General features: G+C 31.8%; 1 protein-coding gene and 2 non-coding genes across 3 annotated transcripts; all 3 read right to left on the bottom strand.

Annotated features, from left to right (window-relative positions):
* On the bottom strand, window positions 1-23,584 carry LOC120352269. The gene is made up of 5 exons (XM_039432040.1): window positions 23,244-23,584; window positions 18,695-18,899; window positions 16,271-16,276; window positions 2,223-2,226; window positions 1-34 (listed from the first exon to the last, which is right to left on the bottom strand). The coding sequence occupies exons 1-5, from the start codon at window positions 23,331-23,333 to the stop codon at window positions 1-3; spliced, it is 339 nt and encodes a 112-aa protein (XP_039287974.1). The 5' UTR covers window positions 23,334-23,584.
* Window positions 14,208-14,288, bottom strand: Trnas-gcu. Its single transcript has one exon. It is a non-coding gene; the product is annotated as a tRNA-Ser (tRNA).
* Trnas-gcu lies at window positions 16,958-17,039 on the bottom strand. Its single transcript has one exon. It is a non-coding gene; the product is annotated as a tRNA-Ser (tRNA).
* Window positions 23,585-24,153: the final 569 nt, after the last annotated feature.

Genomic DNA, 24,153 nt, shown 5'->3' with positions numbered 1-24,153 from the left:
CTATCTGATAAGCGATATCTTACATCCCTTCTCAGTACACTTTTTTGGCAGCTATGAAATTATCCAATTCCATTTCATTCCATTTCATTTCATTCCATTCATTCCTTCCATCCATTCCATCCATTTCATTTATTCATAGACATAGATACAAGCAGGTAAACATAACCTATTTTTGGATTGGACAATTTCTATCTAATTTGGGAAAGGACAGTTTGGGCTTTAAGCCTGTTGTTCCTTCCCCAATCATTCATAGTTGAGAATGATTGTATCTTTTAATAAATAAATAAATAAATAAAATTACCGTTACCATGTAACCGTTACCATTATAACGTGGACCTCACTATGGTAGGCTATTCTTGGGTTTGGACTTCACGATTACAAGAAAGTCTCATAAAATCATATGTTTGATTCAAGTTTGTTATAACTTACATGAAGTGAAATAAATACGAAAACTGTATAGTACAGTTTTTTTTGTATGAAATAAAAGCACGCATCTTTATTATTGACAAAATGATAAATTGGAAACAAGAATCGAATAGAATGAAAACAACCAGAAATGATTAAAACTCGACACTTTTTCTCTGCATTTATATTTTGTTTATCAGGTACTTGGATTATTGATAAAATTCATCATCCATTAAAAGAATTGTATCATTTGTACTGCTGTTATTAAGGTGCGTACAGACTGTCGCTCTGCTCCGCAACCGAACGTCACTCCAGCAGATCGATTGATGATCGACCGGGGAGCAACAGTGGTTCGACCGGGGAACGCGAGAAGATCTAACATCTTCCGTAACGTTCATGATGTGTACGTGGGCGGAGCGACTGTGGTTCGATGGAGGAACGAGGGCGGTACGAGGGTGGTACGAGGGCGGAGCGTGCTCGGTGCGGGTTGGAAGCGCGTATATGTGTACGCAGCTTTAGATTCAAAAATGTATTTCTTATTTTTAGAACTCGTGGCTGGAGCTCATGGCTTCTTTTTCCAGTCACGCCAAAAACTATTGAAATTTAATGATTATTTTTATTTGTAAAAATATTTCTTGTATTTGACAATATATATTAATGTATTAGTATGATACACCAATTAATAGTGCTACCTCATTGAAAATGAAATTTCATTGTATGTAAGGTACTAGCCATCCAATACCAAAGACAACACGAAGATAGGAAACGAAACTGATTTATTGGAACTTGAATTGAAGGCATGGAAGACTCTATAGCTCCTCTTTCATGATCCTCGGGTTATTTCTAATCTAGATTCATCCTGAACTCTACACATTGCATATTTGAAATCAAGAGACAGAATATTCGAGCATGAAATTCGAATACGACTTGAAGACAATATTTCTGTTGAATCGTTGAAACTGAAACCCCATTTTCAACCTAAATTCTTGCTAAACATTCTACATAATTGAGGAGAAGGAATAGAATATTCGAGCAAGAATCTCTAAAACCAGACAAAATCTCTGTTGAAACCGAGATCTTATAGTCTCAGTTTAATGCTCTGTAAGTTTCAAACAGCACTAAGCTCTAGTAAAGCATCTGAACTTTGTAAAATAAAGACGTCCGTCCGTGGCAGAGGTGAATAAATAGCTTCACAAACATAAATGGATGCGTCGGCAAGCCTTACAAAATGTCATAATTGAGAATGCAAAGTGCACAATCTTAGAGAAGAAGAACAGAAAAAATAAAATGGAGAAGAAAAACCAGAGAAGGATGAATGGAGGAGACCAAAAACAGACACATCAGTACATCTAGCGGAAAGAGGAGACACCGGCTGAGTTTGAAACCATGAATGGAGGCCACATAAATCATATTTCTAGAAAGAAGAAGACGAGGAAGAATATGGAGAAGAAGAAGAGAAGAAGAAGAAGAAGAAGAAGAAGAAGAAGAAGAAGAAGAAGAAAAAGAAAACGTTGGTGCGTTGGTCAGAATAATAAATCGAATTTGTCTCCATGTCTGTTTATGAGGTAAAGATTACTTCTACAGGGCTAAGTTAATTTTTGTACAAGATTTGTACGGAAGAGACACTTCAAACTGACTTCTAAAACGATCAGACACCTCCAAAGGAAAATTTATGGATGAAGTCCTTTTTGAAGCCATCAACAATACATTTTTGATGAATAGAAAGATGAAGACAAGGTTGAAGAGAAAATTTACCATCAATATTTGGTAGAATTCGATATTTCCACCAGAAGATTGAATAATCAATTCAAGTATAGTAGGGTTAACAATCACTAGTTCAAACCCTCAAATTTTCCATAGTCAGCATACATTCAAATGCCAAAACACCCTTCACAAACTTGGTCAATATTAGCAATTTTGAAAGTTTGATCAAGGGACTCAATATTATTAACTATCGATTTGATTGCCATGTCATAATAATATTTAAATCAAGGTCATTATCATTAGGCTAGGCACACACCAGTTAGTCAAGACAAGACACATTTAGTCACAATACTTCACAGGTTGCTCATGAAGACATGTCTAATTGCAATGACTAATCAGTGTGTGTTGCGTCATAAGCAACTATGTGAAGTATTGTGACTAAACGTGTCTTGTCTGACTAACCGGTGTGTACAACCCTTAGACTAGCACTAGTCACATAATGGAATACGTCTTAAGCTGGGTTTCGTTTGTGCGGTAAATGCCGTCGTCATATGAATGTCAACAATGCTTGACGTCGTCGACTGCGGGAGTTTACGCACAAACGAAAATGCACCTTAGAGATATTCCTTTTCCATTTATCATCACAACTATTTGACACTTTGAAAGAATTCACAGCACCATTTCACCTTAATTAAACGATAACTTCTATATTTAGAAATGTTTGATTCTTTAATAATAAAGACAAATAATGAAAAGTTATTTGATCAGCTGTTTTAGCACACTTGAATTTTTAAATTGCTTGCTAGTTAATTTGTGAAACCTACTATTCAAACCATCAACTTCAACAATCTTCTTTGATAAATATTAATTATTCCAACTTCCTCGTTTCTGAAATAAGTAAAAGCTTCAACTAATCTCAACCAATAGTTTGCTATGAATAACTATTAAAATTTAATATGAGCCACCTAAATTCAAAATTTACAGTTTTCATGTTCATTTTGGACTAAAATTTTATCAAAATTGTAGACGTGGAATTCTAACCTTATCTTGGACTTGTCACCTATAAATTTGGAAGAAAAATAGCACAAGGACCACCTTATTATTTTATCTACAAATGTTATTACATTAGTGTCATTTGTATAGTAAATAAATACACTTTTTTCTATGTATTTAAACACGACATGTAGTCAAATATTAAGTAAATAATTGAAAACTTCTACTTACTGTCTGAAGCACTTTCGACCGTCTAGCGATCAATTTTCAACAGTGTTGAATATTTGATCAGTTTTTAATTATTTACTTGATATTTGACTGCATGTCCGTGTTACATACATAGAAAAAGTGTGTTAATACATAGAAGCTCAGATGGATCAAGAAACCATCATCTTTAAATAAATAATATTATTATGACACTTTTCACACAAATTCAAACACCCCAGGTCGTTCCTATTAATATCCACACAAAACTTTCACTTTTCTCCCTAACATCTATCAAAAACCCAACTCCTTTCTCCAATCATCATCATCTATAAACTCGAAAACAAAGATTCAACAACATTTCAATAAAAACCAAGATGGCCGACCCTAAAGCAAAGAAAAAAAACATCGTATAAGTTTTCTCTGCCGGAAGTAATATCGCGAAACCAAAACACAGACTAAAAGCTACCACACACTGAAAGCAAAACACAAACTAAAAAGTGATCAGTTGCAAATCTCTTTCAAGTGGAGTTCAGAATAGATAGATTACAGAGGAAGTTCCCTATCACAGACGGCGGTCAGTATCAGTTCAATGTGAAGCTTAGGAGTTATCTATGAAGAATACTGACAGTTATCAGTGAAACACACTACATTTATCCATATAGAGATCGACTCTACTCAGTCAGCATTGACTAGAATGGGAAGATTCGGTAGTTTTTATGGAGATTCCTGTCAGTTTGAAGTGATTTTCGTAATAGTTATGACTCAATCTGGTTGTATACACCCATAGCAGCCACTTCCTCTCAAACAGATAACGCCCTGTGGTTGTGACAGTAGAAAATAATAATTCAATTTTCCCATGAGGATTGTAGTGTGTAGAACATAATATACAATTATACGCCCTATATTACCAGGGGTTTTATTTTATTTGTTTGAGATGTATTTGGAGTACTGGATTTGGTTCAGAGTATATATTTCATTCAAATGTAATCATCTATGAGAAAAGATATACAGGAAAATAGGCCTACATAAAAATGGAAATCCTTCGCCTTCAATATATACAGAGTGCGGCAGCAAAACTTTCTTTTTTACTTTCCTTGCCCTGTTACCATAGGTAAGGAAAGTATTGCTTCCGAAAAAATTAAGGTACCCCAATTTCTAAATTTCCATACGTTTCAAGGTCCCCTGAGTCCGAAAAAGTGGTTTTTGGGTATTGGTCTGTATGTGTGTGTGTGTGTGTGTATGAGTGTATGTGCGTCTGTGTACACGATATCTCACCTCACAATTAACGGAATGACTTGAAATTTGGAACTTAAGGTCCTTTCACTATAGGATCCGACACGAACAATTTCGATCAAATGCAATTCAAGATGGCGGCTAAAATGGCGAAAATGTTGTCAAAAAACAGGGTTTTTTCGTGATTTTCTCGAAAATGGCTCCAACGATTTTGATTGAATTCATAACTGAAATAGTCATTAATGAGCTCTATCAACTGCCACAAGTCTCATATCTGTAAAAATTTCAGGAGCTCCGCCCCATCAATGCAAAGTTTAATTTTAGATTCTCAATAATTTATTATCAGCCTTCATATACAATTTGAACAACAAATTTCAAGTGGAAAAGATTGAGCATGAAAATCTCTACAATTAATGTCTTGTAACATTTTCACCAAAAATTGAAAATAAGCTCGCAGTTCGAGAAAATGTGATTATTAAATTGCAAACTGTTGGCAAGTGTTGGTTCTATTAAATCATTCACTACGAAGAGATAGCAGACCTCGTGTGTCTCCAGCGTTATTGTCCTATCACCAGCTGTCTCATATCTTTGAATAGTAGACTTCAGATGCGCGAGAACACTAGCCACTAGTAACACTAGTCAGGGGATCAATTTTCATAATGGCAAGGAAAGTTGTGTGAGTGCGCCACACCAGATTTTTAAAGTGAACGCCATACAGTCAGCTGATGTCATAGTAAAGCAAATTTGGTCTCGTTAGAGAGGTCAGATCATAAAGTTTCCATTCATCATCATGCATTGGAACAATGAGTAGCGTGCATTTGCCGTTGAGACTAACTTATTTTTGAACCCTTGTGATTTTTTTCCAAGGGGATATTTGAAATCTCTTGTTTATTAGAACCGTCCAAGGACCCTACAAGATTTGAAAACCAATTTCAGGGAGGAAATTATTGCTAACATAACGCCTGCAATGCTGGCAGGAGTCATGAAATCGGTTTACTCAGTGTATGGAGAATGGGGGATGTCATCTACCTGATATGATATTCAAAACTAATTGAATTGAAAATTTATATATGTGTCTACATTACAAAAAATAAATACAAACTTTCTTATCCATATAAAGAATTTTATTCTCATTTAAAAAATGAAGTTTCACTACCACACTTTGTATAATAGTTGATTCAGATGCAATTATACGTCCTTCATTACCAGTAGTTTTATTTTATTAGTTTAAGCTGTATTTAGAATACTGGATATAGTTCAAGAATATATTTCATTCAATTGTAAATGTAATCATCAGTGAGAAAAGATGTTTTAGCAATTAAATATACATAGAAATGAAAAACCACAATACAATAGATGATACTGGTACGGTACACGTTGTTTCAATACACTTTTTGGAACTGTACTTCCAATTGATTATCAATAATGTTTTTTAATAGATGCAGTTCAAGGAAGTTGATTAGGTAACTTATATATATGATATAAAATATTATAAATTAAAATTTATTTACTCACCAACAGAAATTGTTGTTTTGATGAAGGTAATGATTTTGATTGATCAATAGTCTAAGTAGAACTCACCTGCAAGAATGAAGAAAAAATAATTATTAAAAAGTATTGTATTGAAGCATGGAAGAGCATTCTAAAGTAAAGTTATATAATATTCAATTAAATTTATGTTCTAAATATAGTTAATTAGTTTCATATTATTAAAAAGCTAGTAGCTGAATATAAATAATAATCATCATGATTATTTATATTCAGCCTACTAGCTTTTTAATAATATGAAACTAATTACTATATTAGAACATAAATTTAATTGAATATTATATAACTTTACTTTAGAATACTCTTCCATGCTTCAATACAATACTTTTTATAATTATTTTTTTCTTCATTCTTGCAGGTGAGTTCTACTTAGACTATTGATCAATCCAAATCATTACCTTCATTCAAAATCAACAATTTCTGTTGGGGAGTAAAATAATTTTAAATTTATATATTTTATATCATATCATATAAGTTACCTAATCACTTCCTTGAACTGCATCTATTAAACAACATTATTGATAATCAATTGGAAGCTACAGTTCCAAACGGTGTATTGAAACAACGTGTACCGTACCAGTATCATCTATTGTATTGTGGTTTTTCATTTCTATGTATTTTAATTGCTAAAACATCTTTCTCACTGATGATTACATTTACAATTGAATGAAATATATTCTTGAACTATATCCAGTATTCTAAATACAGCTTAAACTAATAAAATAAAACTACTGGTAATGAAGGACGTATAATTGCATCTGAATCAACTATTTACAAAGTGTGGTAGTGAAACTTCATTTTTAAATGAGAATAAAATTCTTTATATGGATAAGAAAGTTTGTATTTATTTTTTGTAATGTAGACACATATATAAATTTTCAATTCATTAGTTTTTGAATATCATATCAGGTAGATGACATCCCCCATTCTCCATACACTGAGTAAACCGATTTCATGACTCCTGCCAGCATTGCAGGCGTTATGTTAGCAATGCGTCGGCAAGCCTTACAAAATGTCATAATTGAGAATGCAAAGTGCACAATTTAGAGAAGAGAACAGAAAAAATAAAATGGAGAAGAAAAACAAGAGAAGGATGAATGGAGGAGACCAAAAACAGACACATCAGTACATCTAGCGGAAAGAGGAGACACCGGCTGAGTTTGAAACCATGAATGGAGGCCACATAAATCATATTTCTATGAAAGAAGAAGACGAGGAAGAATATGGAGAAGAAGAAGAAGAAGAAGAAGAAGAAGAAGAAGAAGAAGAAGAAGAAGAAGAAGAAAAAGAAAACGTTGGTGCGTTGGTCAGAATAATAAAATCGAATTTTGTCTCCATGTCTGTTTATAGAGGTAAAGATTACTTCTACAAGGGCTAAGTTAATTTTTGTACAAGATTTTTACGGAAGAGACACTTCAAACTGACTTCTAAAACGATCAGACACCTCCAAAGGAAAATTTATGGATGAAGTCCTTTTTGAAGCCATCAACAATACATTTTTGATGAATAGAAAGAGATGAAGACAAGGTTGAAGAGAAAATTTACCATCAATATTTTGGTAGAATTCGATATTTCCACCAGAAGATTGAAATAATCAATTCAAGTATAGTAGGGTTAACAATCACTGGTTCAAACCCTCAAATTTTCCATAGTCAGCATACATTCAAATGCCAAAACACCCTTCACAAACTTGGTCAATATTAGCAATTTTGAAAGTTTGATCAAGGAACTCAATATTATTAACTATCGATTTGATTGCCATGTCATAATAATATTTAAATCAAGGTCATTATCATTAGGCTAGGCACACACCAGTTAGTCAAGACAAGACACATTTAGTCACAATACTTCACAGAGTTGCTCATGAAGATATGTCTAATTGCAATGACTAATCAGTGTGTGTTGCGTCATAAGCAACTATGTGAAGTATTGTGACTAAACGTGTCTTGTTTTGACTAACCGGTGTGTACACACCCTTAGACTAGCACTAGTCACATAATGGAATACGTCTTAAGCTGGTTTTCGTTTGTGCGGTAAATGCCGTCGTCATATGAATGTCAACAATGCTTGACGTCGTCGACTGCGGGAGTTTACGCACAAACGAAAATGCACCTTAGAGAATATTCCTTTTCCATTTATCATCACAACTATTTGACACTTTGAAAGAATTCACAGCACCATTCACCTTAATTAAACGATAACTTCTATATTTAGAAATGTTTGATTCTTTAATATAAAGACAAATAATGAAAAGTTATTTGATCAGCTGTTTTAGCACACTTGAATTTTTAAATTGCTTGCTAGTAATTTGTGAAACTACTATTCAAACCATCCACTTCAACAATTCTTCTTTGATAAATATTAATTATTCAACTTCCTCGTTTCTGAAATAAGTAAAAGCTTCAACTAATCTCAACCAATAGTTTGCTATGAATAACTATTAAAATTTAATATGAGCCACCTAAATTCAAAATTTTACAGTTTTCATGTTCATTTTGGACTAGAATTTTATCAAAATCGTAGACGTGGAATTCTAACCTTATCTTGGACTTTGTCACCTATAAATTTGGAAGAAAAATAGCACAAGGACCACCTTATTATTTTATCTACAAATGTTATTACATTAGTGTCATTTGTATAGTAAATAAATACACTTTTTTCTATGTATTTAAACACGACATGTAGTCAAATATTAAGTAAATAATTGAAAACTTCTACTTACTGTTGAAGCACTTTCGACCGTCTAGCGATCAATTTTCAACAGGTTGAATATTTGATCAGTTTTTAATTATTTACTTGATATTTGACTGCATGTCGTGTGTTACATACATAGAAAAAGTGTGTTAATACATAGAAGCTCAGAATGGATCAAGAAACCATCATCTTTAAATAATAAATTAATATTATTATGACACTTTTCACACAAATTCAAACACCCCAGGTCGTTCCTATTAATATCACACAAAACTTTCACTTTTCTCCCTAACATCTATCAAAAACCAACTCCTTTCTCCAATCATCATCATCTATAAACTCGAAAACAAAGATTCAACAACATTTCAATAAAAACCAAGATGGCGACCCTAAAGCAAAGAAATAAAACAATCGTATAAGTTTTCTCTGCCGGAAGTTAATATCGCGAAACCAAAACACAGACTAAAAGCTCAACACAACTGAAAGCAAAACACAAACTAAAAAGTGATCAGTTGCAAATCTCTTTCAAGTGGAGTTCAGAATAGATAGATTACAGAGGAAGTTCTCTACTCAGTCAGATCGGGAATAAATGGGAAGCTTCGATAGTTTTTTATTGAGATTCCTGTCAGTTTGAAGTGATTTCGTAATAGTTTATGACTCAATCTGGTTTGTATACACCCATAGCAGCCACTTCCTCTCAAACAGATAACGCCCTGTGGTTGGGACAGTGGAAAATATTAATTCAATTTTCCCATGAGGATTGTAGTGTGTAGAACATATTTATGCAATTATACGCCCTATATTACCAGGGGTTTTATTTTATTTGTTTGATATGTATTTGGAGTACTGGATTTGGTTCTAAGTATATTTTCATTCAAAAGTGATCATCTATGAGAAAAGATACACAGGAAAATAGGCCTATATAGAAATGGATATCCTTCGTCTCAATATAACAGAGTGCGGCAGCAAAACTTTCTTTTTACTTTCCTGCCCTATTACCATAGGTAAGGGAGTATTGCTTTCCGGAAAAATTAAGGTACCCCAATTTCTAAATTTCTATACGTTTCAAGGTCCCCTGAGTCCAAAACATGATTTTTGGGTGTTGGTCTGTGGTGTGTTGTGTGTGTGTGGTGTGTGTGTGTGTGTGTGTGTGTTGGTGTGTGTGGTTGTGTGCGCGTGTGTGTGGTGTGGGTGTGTGTGTGTGGTGGTGTGTGTGTGTATGTGTGTGTATGGTGTGTGTGTGTGTGTGTGTGTGGTGTGTGTGCTGTATGTGTTGTGTGTGTGTGTGTGTGTGTGGTGTGTGTGGTGTGTGTGTGTGTGTGTGTGTGTGTGGTGTGTGGTGTGCGTGGTGTGTGGGGGTGTGGTGTGTGTGTGTGTGTGTGTGTGGTGTGTGTGTGTGTGTGGGGGTGTGTGTGTGTGGTGTGTGGTGTGTGTGTGTTGTGTGGGTGTGTGTTGTGTGTGTGTGTGTGTGTGTGTTGTGTGTGGTGTGTGTGTGTGTGTGTGGTGTGTGTGGTGTGTGGTGTGTGTGTTGGTGTGTGTGTGTGGTGTTTGGTGTATGTGTGTATGTCTGTGAACACGATAGCTCCATTCCTAATCAACCGATTGACTTGAATTTAAACTTAAGGTCCTTATACCATGAGGATCTGACAATAAGAAATTCAATAAAATTGAATTCAAAATGGCGGAAAAATGGCGGATAATTACTAAAAAACCATGTTTTTCACGCTTTCTTGAAAACGGCTCTAACGATTTTCTTCAAATTTATACCATGGATAGCTAAATAAGCCCTATCAACTGACATGAGTCTCATTTCTGGGAAAATTGCAGGAGCTCCATAATATTCTTGTGAAAATGGCGGATAATCACTAATAAACCATGTTATTCAGGGTTTTCTCGAAAACGGCTCTAACGTTTTTCTTTAAATTCATACCATGGATAGCTATTTATAAGCCCTATCAACTGACATGAGTCCCTCATCCTGAGAAAATTGCAGGAGCTCCGTAATATACTTGAGAAAATGGCGGATAATTACTAAAAAAACATGTTTTTCACGATTTTCTCAAAATAACTTGACCGATTTTTTTCAAATTCATACTCTGTATAGTTATTTATCAGCTCTATTAACTGGCATGAGTCTCCTTTCTGGGAAACTAATGGGGGGCCCACCCATCCTTGAGAATGGACTTTGTAACCTCCTTCTCGTGCATGAGGTAGGTAGGTAGAGCAGTTCATAAAAAGAACACATAGTCGAGATATTTCATCTGTAGAACAGCTGTTTTGACGAGTTTAAAAAAAAACGACTAAAAAAAATAATCGAATTTCACAATTTGCACAAGGAAAAAGTACTCTGAAAACAATTATATATATACACTATACAAAAGTCTGATCGTAGTTTCAAATGAGGCAAGGAAATTGTGTGAGTGTACCACACCAATTTTTTAGAGTGAACGCCATTCAGTCAGCTGATGTCATAGTAGAGCAAATTTGATCTCGTTAGAAAGGTCAGATCATAAAGTTTTCTTCCTGACATGTTCATTCGCCATCATGCATTGGAACAATGAGAAGCGTGCATTTGCCGCTGAGACTTATTTTTGAATCCTTGTGATTTTTTTCCAAGGGATATTTGAAATCTCTTGTTTTTTGAACCGTCCAAGGACCCTACAAGATTTGAAAACCAATATCAGGGAAGAATTGCTAACAACGCCTGCAATGCTGGCAGGAGTCATGAAATCGTTTACTCAGTGTATGGAGAATGGGGGATGTCATCTACCTGATTTGAAATTCAAAACTAATTGAAATGAAACTTTATATATGTGTCTACATTACAAAAAATAAATACATACTTTCTGATCTATACAAAGAGTTTTATTTACTTAGAAAAGAAGGTTTCACTGTCACACCTGTTGATTTAGATGCAATTATACGTCCTTCATTACCAGTTAGTATTTTTTATTAGTTCAAGCTGTATTTAGAATACTGGATATAGTTCAAAGAATATATTTCATTCAATGTAAATGTAATCATCGGTAAGAAAAATGTTTTAGCAATTAAAATATACATAAAATGAAAAACCACAATACAATAGATGATACTGGTACGGTACACGTTGTTTTAATAAGACAGTTTTGGAACAGTAGCTTACAATTGATTATCAATAATGTTTTTGATTGACGCAGTTCAAGAAGTTTAATAGGTAACTTATATAATATATAAAAATATATATGGAAGAATATTATATAATTTAAATTTATTTACTCACCAACAAAATAGTTGATTTTGAATGAAGGTAATGATTTTGAATTGATCAATATTTAAGTAAAACTCACCTGCAAGAATGAAGAAAAGAATAATTATTAAAAGTATTGATTGAAGCATGGAAGAGCTATTCTAAGTAAAGGTATATAATATGCAATTGATTTTATGTTCGAAATATAGTTAATTAGTTTCTATTATAAAAAGTAGTAGGCTGAATATAATAATCATGATGCTTTCATACTTTCTCTATAACAGCGATAATTTGCAAGGATGAATAAAAGTAAAATCAAGCTATAATAGAAATATTTATGTTTCAGTTTCATGCAAAAATGCCGCTTCGCAAAAGACGATCTACAAGATAAGACAAGTCCGCAAAAGCAAGAATAGAAGGCTAGAGTTGGGATGGAAAATCTCAGCAGCACAGCTCATGCCATCTAGCGGCGAAACTCTCAACCACGTCAAATGTACTGAACTCTCCGTCACGGCTAATTCAGTACCGACGTACTCGGTAGAGTGGCGAACTATTTTTGTTGATAGGAATTGACCAATAAATTATTTATTATTCATTGACAACAACTGTTACAATTTAGTGTGATAGTAGTATGACAATATAGTATCAAACCTGTACTCCAATACAGAATCATTCTACAGACATAATATATTTGGAATATTGTGAAGCAATTTAAAATACGGAGAGATATAAGATTTCAATCTATGATATCTCAAGTAGTTTTTCAAGATTATAGATTTTCAATTTATTCATGATCCATCTCAATTTATTGTTACGATTGTTATAAGTATAAGAATTTGATCAATTGAGAAATATTATAAACCACTGTCAATCCTAAAAAACAAAAACCTTTATCTAAAGTAAGTTCATCAATTGATAATGTAAGTCATTTCAATTTTCAGTTTGGATTCAAAAGATAAAATATTTAGAACTAGAAATGTTCCTTCTCATTATAATACATGTAATACACATTAATTGTATGAATAAGAAATGAACTTGACAAAATTGATTTTTGCAAGACAATAAAATTTTAAATATAAAGAAAACAATACAATTTTACCTAATTTTTCAAGCTTTACTTAGACAAATCTCTGATAATTACCAGTAGTCAGATAGCCAGTGAAAATAACTATCCACAATTATCAAGATAACAGGTATCAGTCGAAACGTTTCAGATTAAACAGGAACCAATGGTCCTTTGATCCAAATAATATTGGAATTGAACAATAATACAGTATTATGATTTATCTCTTAAAGTTTGTAATACATTTTCCAATTCCATTGAAATAAATTCAAGTCATTTAGGTACCGTATCTCCATACATCAGGAACTATACAATATTTGATTAACGCGTTTCAATGAGCTGATTCAAATCCGATAAGAATTGCAATCATTACCAGATTGACAATTATTATTTGAAGTCAGTACGATAATTTTCATCATATAAGTAAACTACAATAAAATATGAAATTCTCGTGATAAACTTTAACAAGAATGGGTTACAATACTCAGATTGACAATATTTCGAATGTCGAGTCAGTGAGGTAGAATACATCAACTAATCAAAACTCCAACAATACGGTACATTATACTATAGAGAAAAGAATACAACTGTAACTTATTCTAATTAAAAAGAAAAAAAACTGTTACGGAACTATTTTCCAAAGAAAAGAATGCAATATGTTTTATTCCTCTCTGATTATACTATAGTGAGATTTACATTATACGTCAGTGGAAAAGATATAGAACGGCATTATTGCCAAGTTTCTTTTTCGACTGCCTTCTGTATATAGGTATAGTGGTTAATGTTCCTGTCATTCAAGTCGTCCAGGTATATCTGATTTGATATTGAATGCTGAATCTTGTCACTAATGATCAATTTATACCTTAAAATAAAAGATTCTATCCACCTGGAAAATATGTTTTATGAAATTACAATAATTTCTGTAATTGAGTTGAGATGAATAATATCATAGATAAAGGATAAGCATAAGCTACATTTCTTGTCTATGATAATATTCTTGTAGCTCGTTGAACATATTCATAATAGTTCATCATTGTTAATATTATTCTTCATAGCCTATAAACGATTAGCTAAAAACGTTACATCGAGATAAAATTAGGATTCAATAAGTGAAATTATTGTAACAAAAAAATCCGACGAGGATGGATTCGAACCCACGCGTGCAGAGCACATGGGATTAGCAGTCCAACGCCTTAACCACTCGGCCACCTCGTCCTTGAAACTCACAATCGTTATTCACGGTTCTAGGAGCTGGGCGTCCCTGAACTTCATTATAAGCTTAGTAAACGCTCTGTCCTTGAATATTGGTGCATGAGATTTACTTCAAACCTTCATCAGTATTTCATTAAAATAACATGGATGTTCTCATTCAATAAATGCTTCCTTACACATATTATATAATATGAATCTTTGCTCTATGAAGTGGAGTTTGCTGTTTTGAATGGAGTAGCATCAAATTAGTTACCGTACTACAATATTATTATCTAGAACAGAATATTATATATTCAATTCAATTAATTATTGTTTATATACACAGTTTTAAACCATATAAGTTTCTAGAAGAAAATATGAATTTTGAAATAGTATTATCTGTAGTAAACTTGATCTATAATTAATGAAAATCCAATGGAAAGCGAATTATTACAAATTTATTCTTTGTCACACTTATTATTCTAAAATCAATTTTTGCTGCTCTACAGAATAAGAGAACGGTACCTATTCAAATCTCATTGAATATTCATAAATTGATAAAATAGGAAAACAAAATTCCATGATGTGCTTGTAATAAGTGACTTATTTCATCATAACCCAATACATACCGGTAATCCATGATAACATAGAAATAAGTTAATGTATAATTCTATTACATTGAGCATCGAATGAAGATGAAAAATCATGAGGAGTTGGAAAAGAAGAACTTGAAGTGAAGAATAATGAATTGATTTTAAAAAATAATTGGGAGTGGAACATCAGTATTAATCAACTGCCCTAATCCAAAATCAACCCTGGATTATCGACCAATACAGAACCACACCCCATAGGATTGATGATTAGAACAGAATGAAATAAAATGAATTTTTTATTTGATGGCTAGGATAACTAGAAAATACCAGTATAATCCAGTCAACAAACTGCCCTAGTCCAAACTCAACTCACTTGATCAAGTTTTCTGCCAAACTGTCATCATAATTTCAAATATTTTAGGTACCGTACTTTTAATTGGTTTAATAATGATGATACTGTATCAATAAAACGCTCTTCAAAATCAATACTAGGAATGATATTCTTGTTAACAAAAAAAACTCCAGAGACTGTATTTTTTTAAATTTAATGACTTATTGTACCAATAAAACATTCTCCAAAATCAATATTAAATCAGAGACAATTAATCCAGTTACAGTATTCAACGGTATCTTAAATTTATAATTAAACCTAATATTCTTGTCAACCTTGATAGACTTACACCAGGTTGCACAAAGTCTGTTAACTACTAATCTCAATTAGATGCCGAGAACCAATCAGAGAATCCTTCTTTTCAAGAAAAAAAACGTATCTTGATTAAACTTGACAGGACTTTGTGCAACAGGGCCTAAAGAAATAAATTTTGATCTATTTAAAATTGATTGAAAGTATTTGTATTAGAAGATTATTTTTTGTGAAACCTGGCCTATGAGAATAATCTTAATCTATTCTACACTAAATTTTCAATCTAGGTAATGTAACCCCGACGATAAAGCATACAGACCACGAAGTGCAGTGTAGTGAACGAAGGTTCATTCGAGAATGTCATCAAAAGTGGGGATTCAAATTATTATGAAATGGGTTATATGGGTTACTATCGACGAAATTTGGGTTCAAACGGGCTTTTCTTTCTTGAGTAATTTCATGATGAAATTAATTTGTTATTTTATGACTGATATTGTTTGGTTTTGTGACGTATTGCTATCTAAACGAAGGATAGTAATGCGCCCCCAAATCAATGAAGAAATGTCAACAAAGTAACATGAAATTGTTGTTTCTGTTGTTCGCTTTTAGTTGCCAATGTTTATTGAAGCTGTTTGTATTTTTCAATTATTCAAATTGTAGTGTTATTCTATAGTATAAACCTATTAAATCAGGCATGGCAAGATTAATTGATTTCTTGACTCTAGCCCGTTCACCTGCATGAATTAGTATAAGACTCAGGTATTTTCTAGATGTGTTCTGCCTATTTCTAAATTCTAAATTTTATTCAAAATTATCTTCTTTATCATCTTTAGAAGGTCAGGCACAGTGCTTTCGGTGAAAATAAAGATAATAAATAATAAATAAATGTATACAGTATGATAATATGTTTTCTATACGTATGAAAGCATCATAAAAACAAAAAAAACCGTCAATACTCTTCCAGAAATAAATGCGTCCGTAGGCTAATTGAAAAATTCAATACAGTACTAAATAGATTTTTTATAATATAGATATCGATAATAGATTTGAAAAAGCATGTCATCTTTGTTCACTGGTTCAAATCTCAAGTAAAAATCTATAAATTATTCATTACTTGTAAATTTATGGCAAATAAATTGAATTTGAAATTTGGCAGTTTGGAGTTGAAAAAGAATGAATAGATCTATCTGCTTTGTCTAATGTCAGACACGAATAGAAAATCAAAGTTTATGAGATTTTTCAGATTGGAGTTTAAAAAGATCAATAGATCAATCAATGATAGGCAAGAATGGCTAACCAAATGCTGATTTTAAAACGTGAAAATTAAAAAGTGAAAATGTCTTGACAAAAAATTCCAACGAGAATGTACAAACCAATATTAATCAAATACTGATTTATAACGTGAATATAACTATAATATGACGTTAAAAAGGTTGAATTATCACGACAAAAAAATCCGACGAGGATGGGATTCGAACCCACGCGTGCAGAGCACATTGGATTAGCAGTCCAACGCCTTAACCACTCGGCCACCTCGTCCTTGAAACTCACAACTGTTATTCACGGTTCTAGGACCTGGGCGTCCCTGAACTTCATTATATGCTTAGTAAACGCTCTGTCCTTGAATATTGGTGCATGAGATTTACCTTACTTCAAACCTTCATCAGTATTTCATGAAAATAACATGGATGCTTCTCATTCAATAAATGCTTCCTTACACATATATATATAAATATAAATCTTTGCTCTATGAATTGGGGTTTGCGGGAGAATTAAGCTGTTTTGAATGGAGTAGCATCAAATTAGTTACCGTACTACAATATTATTATCTAGAACAGAATATTATAGATTCAATTCAATTAATTATTGTTTATATAAGTTACACAGTTTTAAACCATTTAAGTTTCAAGAAGAAAATATGAATTTTGAAATAGTATTATCTGTAGTAAACTTGATCTATAATTAATGAAAATCCAAATGGAAAGCGAATTATTACACAAATTTATTCTTTGTCACACTTATTCTAAAATCAATTTTTAATGCTGCTCTACAGAATAAGAGAACGGTATTCAAATCTCATTCATAAAACGATAAAATTGGAAACAAAGTGCCATGATGTATGCTTGTAATAAGTGACTTATTTCATCATAACCCAATACATACCGGTAATCCATGATAACATAGAAATAAGTTATGTATAATTCTATTACATTGAGCATCGAATGAAGATGAAGAATCATGAGGAGTTGGAGAAGAAGAACTTGAAGTGAAAAATAATGAATTGATTTCGAAAATGATTGGGAGTGGAACATCAGTATTAATCAACTGCCATATTCCAAAATCACCCTGGATTATCGACCAATATAGAACACACACCCCATAGGATTGATCGAATAGAACAAATGAAATATAATGATTTTTTATTTGATGGCTAGGATGAACTAGAAAATACCAGTATAATCCAAGTCAACAAACTGCCCTAGTCCAAACTCAACTCACTTGATCAAGTTTTCTGCCAAACTGTCATCATAATTTAAAATTTTTAGGTACTTTTAATTGGTTTAATGATGATGATATTGTATCAATGAAAAGTTTTTAAAAATAATACTAGAAATAATATTCTTGAAAAAAATAATAGAAATACTAGAAATAATATACTAGAAAAAATAATATAATAATATATAATCATAATAATAATGATATACTAAAAAAATACTAGAAATAATATACTCAAAAAAAAGCCAGAGAACTGTATTTTTTTAATTAAATGATCTTATTGTACAATATAACATTCTCCAAATCAATACCCGTATTAAATCAGAGACATTAATCCAAGTTACAGTATTTAACGGTACCTCAGATTTATAATCAAACCTAATATTCTTGTTAACCTTGAAAGACTTACACCAGGTTGCACAAAAATCTGTTAACTCCTAATCTCAATTAGATGCCACGAGAACCAATCAGAGAATCCTTCTTTTCAAAAAAAAAACTTATCATGATTAAAACTTGACAGGACTTTGTGCAACAGGGCCTAAAGAAATAAATTTTTGATCTATTGTAAAAATTGATTGAAAGTATTGTATTAAATAGATTAATTTTTTGTGAAACCTGGCCTATGAGAAATAAATCTTAATCTATTCTACACTAAATTTTTAATCTACAATCTATTCTTAATTTTCAATTCTCCTCACCTAATGGCGACGATGGCAGAAAAACCTCCTCCCTGAGCGACACGGTCTCCCCCTCCTCCTCTGCCTCCTCATTGCCCTCATCCTCCTCCATTAGGGGGGGCGCAGCAGGGGCATTGCCCCCCTCGTAGCCCCAGCGCTGTCTGAAGGCCTTGGCACCCCCGTCGAGCCGTACCCGGGGTAGTTCCACGAATAGGGCATCGCCGATCTGAGGAAGGAAATTTGAAAATATTATTCAACTATATTAATAGAAATTATGAAATAAATGGAACAATGGGATTTTGTCTAGAAATATGAGGAATTTATGACAATATTCGAGTATGGAACACCGGAATTTTGTTTAGAAATATAAGGAAATTAAGACAATATTCCAGTATGGAACACTGCAGTTTTGTCTACAAATATTCGTTATTCTTTATTCTTTATTCTTTATTCTTTATTCTTTATTTATTCCATTGTCATTACAGATCATAATTATAATAAATATAATATGATTGAGAGAAGACAACAGGCATAGCCCAAAACTGTTTTCTCCCAAATTTTAACAAATAAGTTTCAAAAAAGAATAAGGTTAAAATTTTACTTTCACTTCAAAAAGTCCAATTTCCACTTCAAAACTAAAGACTAAACTAAAAATTTTGAATTTTGATATTTAAAAACTGATTAAAAACAAAAATATTTCACTCAAATCTCTGCAGATTGGAATTTGTTGAGTAATTTTGCAAAATTTTGAGCCAGAAAAGAAACACAACACTTCACTATTAGCACAGCTGATGAATATGAGGAATTTAAGACAATATTCCAGTATGGAACACTGGAAATTTGTCTATAAATATGAGGAATTTGAGACAATATTCCAGTATGGAACACCGGATTTTTGTTTAGAAATATAAGGAATTTAAGACAATATTCCAGTGTTCCATTATGGATAAATATTACTATACCTCACCAGAAACAGTATCTGAAGTCAATTATTAAAATCATGGTTAAAATTTTTTGAAAAGGCAGCTTGTATGTTGAATTATTATAGAGAATTGCTAGTACCTATATCTACGCCTAGTAGCTAGCACTAGAACTATTTTTTATATTTTTATATAAACACGACAAGTTTTTTGAGCACTCATGCCATTTTCAAATGTCAAAAGTTATTATTATTTAACAGTAAAATATGCTCGAAACTACGGTAGTAATTTTGCTCAAATTCTGCAGTAATTTTCTATATTAAATAACATTATATTTTGTAAAGTAACAGATTTTTCATTGCCTTGGATTCCCACAATGAGAGAAAATCGCTCATTGATCTAGGGTACAGTAGGATTCCGAGGCTATTACCAGAAGAAAGAATGCAAGTCTCATCTACTAAGAATTAAGGTACCTAACTTATTTAATTCACAAGTTGATAATATCAGTATTATACATTCACTGTTCTAAACATGAAATTAACAAATTAATTATTGTTCAATTGTTCATTGATAAAAATTAATACTATTGAATGTTTCTATCATATTTACATCAATGAAATACACACACACACATAATCATGAAATGCGATAGAAAATGAGATTGGCAAACCAATAGTTCAATTGTTCATTGGTGGTCGGTAATATTGAATGAATTATCTTGAAATATTACAAAGATCCTGAAGTATAACAATTTTAAATTACAGAGAATTCCAGTTTCAATATTGGAAATATGATTGGACGTCCAAAGAATTTTGAGGCTTGATTCATAGAAATTCAAAAGTCCTTCAATCTCAATATAAGCTCTTACACTAAATTATTATGATTTGATTGTATGGTATGAGATGTTGTGGTATTTTTCCATAATTGAAAGAATAAGACTTTGATATTGTCAATACCACTTTTATTTATTCGAAAATCAATTTATAATTCAGAACCAGGTTTCATGGTAAAACCTACCACATCTTCAGCTGAACTAATAAGTTTGTTGTTATTGGAGGAACAGGAAATCCTGTTTGAATTTAATAATTTGAACTAAATTATTACTTAATTCTCTGTGTACTACTCATCTCATGTCTAATGTGAGGGACTATCATGACACAGGGACTATACCTAATTACATTACATATAAATATCTATGGAACAGGCTACTAACGTGAAAATGGGAAAATTCATGCACCACACATGAGATGAACATGAAAAACTCATAATAAAACTATCAATTCAATGTTATTTGTTTGTGAAAAAAATCAAAAGTACAAACATTTGGCAGCGGATTCAGAGGTATTTACATCCAACTCTAGTTTACTAAAGAGGCAAAGGAAATTCAATTGTTACACGATTCAATTATTAGAGTTTAAAGTATCACAAAAATATTGTGTCTTGAGCTAAGCAAAAATATAATGAATGATCAAAAAACCATAGGATAATAAAAATGATTAACAATGAGTTTTAGCTAGCAGTGGATGAACACTAGTATGTATTAAGAAATGGAAACACAATATACATCATTCAGCAGCAACAGAAACATTATAAAATTATACAGTAAATGGAAAACCGAAAAATATATACACAAAAACATAAATTAGGCGACAAATAGGCAGTGAATGCCAAATCACATCTATCATAAACAAATTGAATACGGTAGTAAATAAATAAATTAGGCAAAAATAATAGGCAGTGAAGAATAATATCAAGTCACACCTACCATACGTGACTTGGAAATAACAAAAATTGTAATTGAAAAAACATGAAATATTATTCTAATCTTCTAAAAGAAAATCCATCGAAACCATGCTGAAAAACAAAAACACTTATAAAAATCAATTTCTTATGACAAACCTTCAACGATTTCTCATCCCAAAAATCGTCCCAGGAAAAAGCTGCATGGAACAATAGAATTGACAATTTCTGAAAATTGACAATACAAAACCCATTATCAAAATTAATCGATGAACATTATCAATAAATCAATATACATCCAGTGAATGATTTATTATTTGTGATAACACATTCTTTCGATACAGTTGATTAAATGTTTGAATTGAAATAGCATGAGAAAAGAAAATACAAACTTTTGAGAAGTTCAAACATAGAGGTATCTTTGTTTATATTATAAGTTTTCAAGTCTATTTTGAGTCAATAAAATCTAGCTATATCATCCCTACCCTAATGCTACCTATGATCATAGAGAAATAAAATCTATAGTTCATCTTTTAGATTTAGTTCATCTCTGCTATGATCAATCCAATATATGTTATTCAAAAGTATCTTTTCAATATTTTTCTGTAAAAACATGAGCCCGAATCAATTATCTCTCTTATTGGACAGCTTAATATTAGAACCCTTTGGAGCTGTATCAATATGGAAATTTAACTAATAATTCTACCATAATTGGAAAATAGAATACCTGAGAAAAATTAATGATAAATTCAATTCTAAAGCCAAGTTTACACCAGATTTTTCAATATTAGAACCCTTGGAGCTGTATCAATATGAAAATTTGATTAATAGTTCTAGCATAATTGAAAAACAGAATAACTGAAAAAAATTATGATCAATGTAAAATTCTAAAGCGAAGTTTACACCAGATTTTTCAAGTGAGATATCAACAAATTTAGGCAATTCGTTGCCAATCTCTCAAAAACTACTGGAACATTATAACTTGTTCTCTACAGAAAAAATTGTGAACTTTTTTGAAGGAAATTATTTTTGAACAACATTTTATTGACAACTCTGGTGTAAACATGGCTTAATAGTATCACACACATGCCACTGTCAAGGAAATTCTAATACTTTTTGTGTAGTTAAGAAGTTGATATTGAATAAAAAGACCAAGAAATTGTCAAATACCACAGATTTTATTGAAACTTAATAAGACCGTTTCGGTTGTACCCAATTATACCATTGTCAATAAAAATACAAGAAAGAGTTTATCAGAGAATAAAATGAAAAGAGTTTATCAATCTCTGATGGTATTTTATTTAATAAGTAATTCTAACATCCATAAGTTATAGTAGACTATTTTTAAAAAAAAATGCTACAACTTTCTCAAATAGATTTACATTAATAATATTCTAAATATTCATTAATAATATACATATTATAACATAACATTAATAATTAAATATTCAGGCAAGATACTCAAAAATCAGCTGATAGTTGCAGTGATAGTAGTTTTAATTTTTCTGCTCAAAATTTTCAAGTTTATCTCAATATTATTGAAACTTTTGGATTGTTTAGTGTTATTTCCGGCTCTTATCAACCCTTCGAAATTCAAAATTCATCAGTCATATCTCGAATGCGTATTCTCTTGAGTGTTAATCTTTGTGAAAACAGAAATTTTAAACTTAACCTCACTTTGGACTATTTATGGCCAAAATCAAGGAATTGAAGAAGTTTTAGGCAATTGCCTGTTTCTCTTTCCAAATATCGTGTTTGTGACTGTTCAAATAAATATAATAAATAATGATACACCTACATGATACCGTAAAGGTGACATCCGACCCACATTTGTAGATAAGTTATCCATAAATATAATAGACTATTTTTGAAAAATTAGCAACAACTTTCTCAAATAGAAATACACCTACATGATACCGTAAAGGTGTCATCCGACCCACACTTGTAGATCGCCTCAAATTTGTGCTGTATTTACGCCGTTTTCGCTTCCACCTGTACATCTATGTGACACTTCACCTTGTCAGCATTTATTGAACGAGAAACACTAATATTACAAACAAGAAATACTGACAGATTAACATGAATCTCACTGCATACTATGACACTACTTTCAGCACAACCTTTCCACAACTAAAGACAGAACAGAACTGAACTAAAATCCTCAAACTGGACAATAATATCACAGAGGAAAAAGGATATCCTATCTTCTATCCTTCTCTTGAGACAATATACAGCAAAGCGTGAGAAATTATTATTCTATAGTGAGGTCCACGTTATAATGGCAGTGGAGAAAGATAGGAGAACAACGTTGTCCCCTCTGTCTTGTCGATGCGTTCTATAGACGGTAGCTGATACAGGTTTATTGAAGTAATATTAACTGTTTCATCTCGTTAAAATGATCAATTATATTTAACTAAGCAAGAAATTATATTTTTCAAAAATGTCATAATGGATTTTCATAATTAATATGAAATATTTTGTTAATTAATTATTAATTCTACATTATTATACAATTATTAATTGTTCATTTTCGTTTAAAATAAACAATTATATTTTATTAAGCAAGAAATTATATCTTTCAATAATTTCATAATTAAGATTAAATATCTTGTTAATCAATTATTAATTATACATTGTTAAAAGTTGATCTGGCAACAGAGCAAAGCGAGAAAGAGATAGCGCTATCCGCTGTTGTTGGATGATAGACAAGGATAGCAATACCATTGCTAATCAAACACTGCCATTATAACGTGGACCTCACTATAGTGAGTTTCACTAGAATCTGTCAGTATTCCTTATCGATATCATATCAATGCTTCC

Source organism: Nilaparvata lugens, chromosome 7, assembly GCF_014356525.2.
Source record: "Nilaparvata lugens isolate BPH chromosome 7, ASM1435652v1, whole genome shotgun sequence".
NCBI lineage: Eukaryota > Metazoa > Arthropoda > Insecta > Hemiptera > Delphacidae > Nilaparvata > Nilaparvata lugens.
This window is presented reverse-complemented; position numbering and strand designations above follow the sequence as displayed.

Excerpts from the sequence above, each read along its gene's own strand:
- LOC120352269 (XM_039432040.1), bottom strand. The coding sequence starts at position 23,333 with ATGTACAGGTGGAAGCGAAAACGGCGTAAATACAGCACAAATTTGAGG. Across the intron at positions 18,900-23,243 it reads TGACACCTTTACGGTATCAT|ATCGGCGATGCCCTATTCGT; the intron begins GTAGGTGTATTT and ends TTCCTTCCTCAG.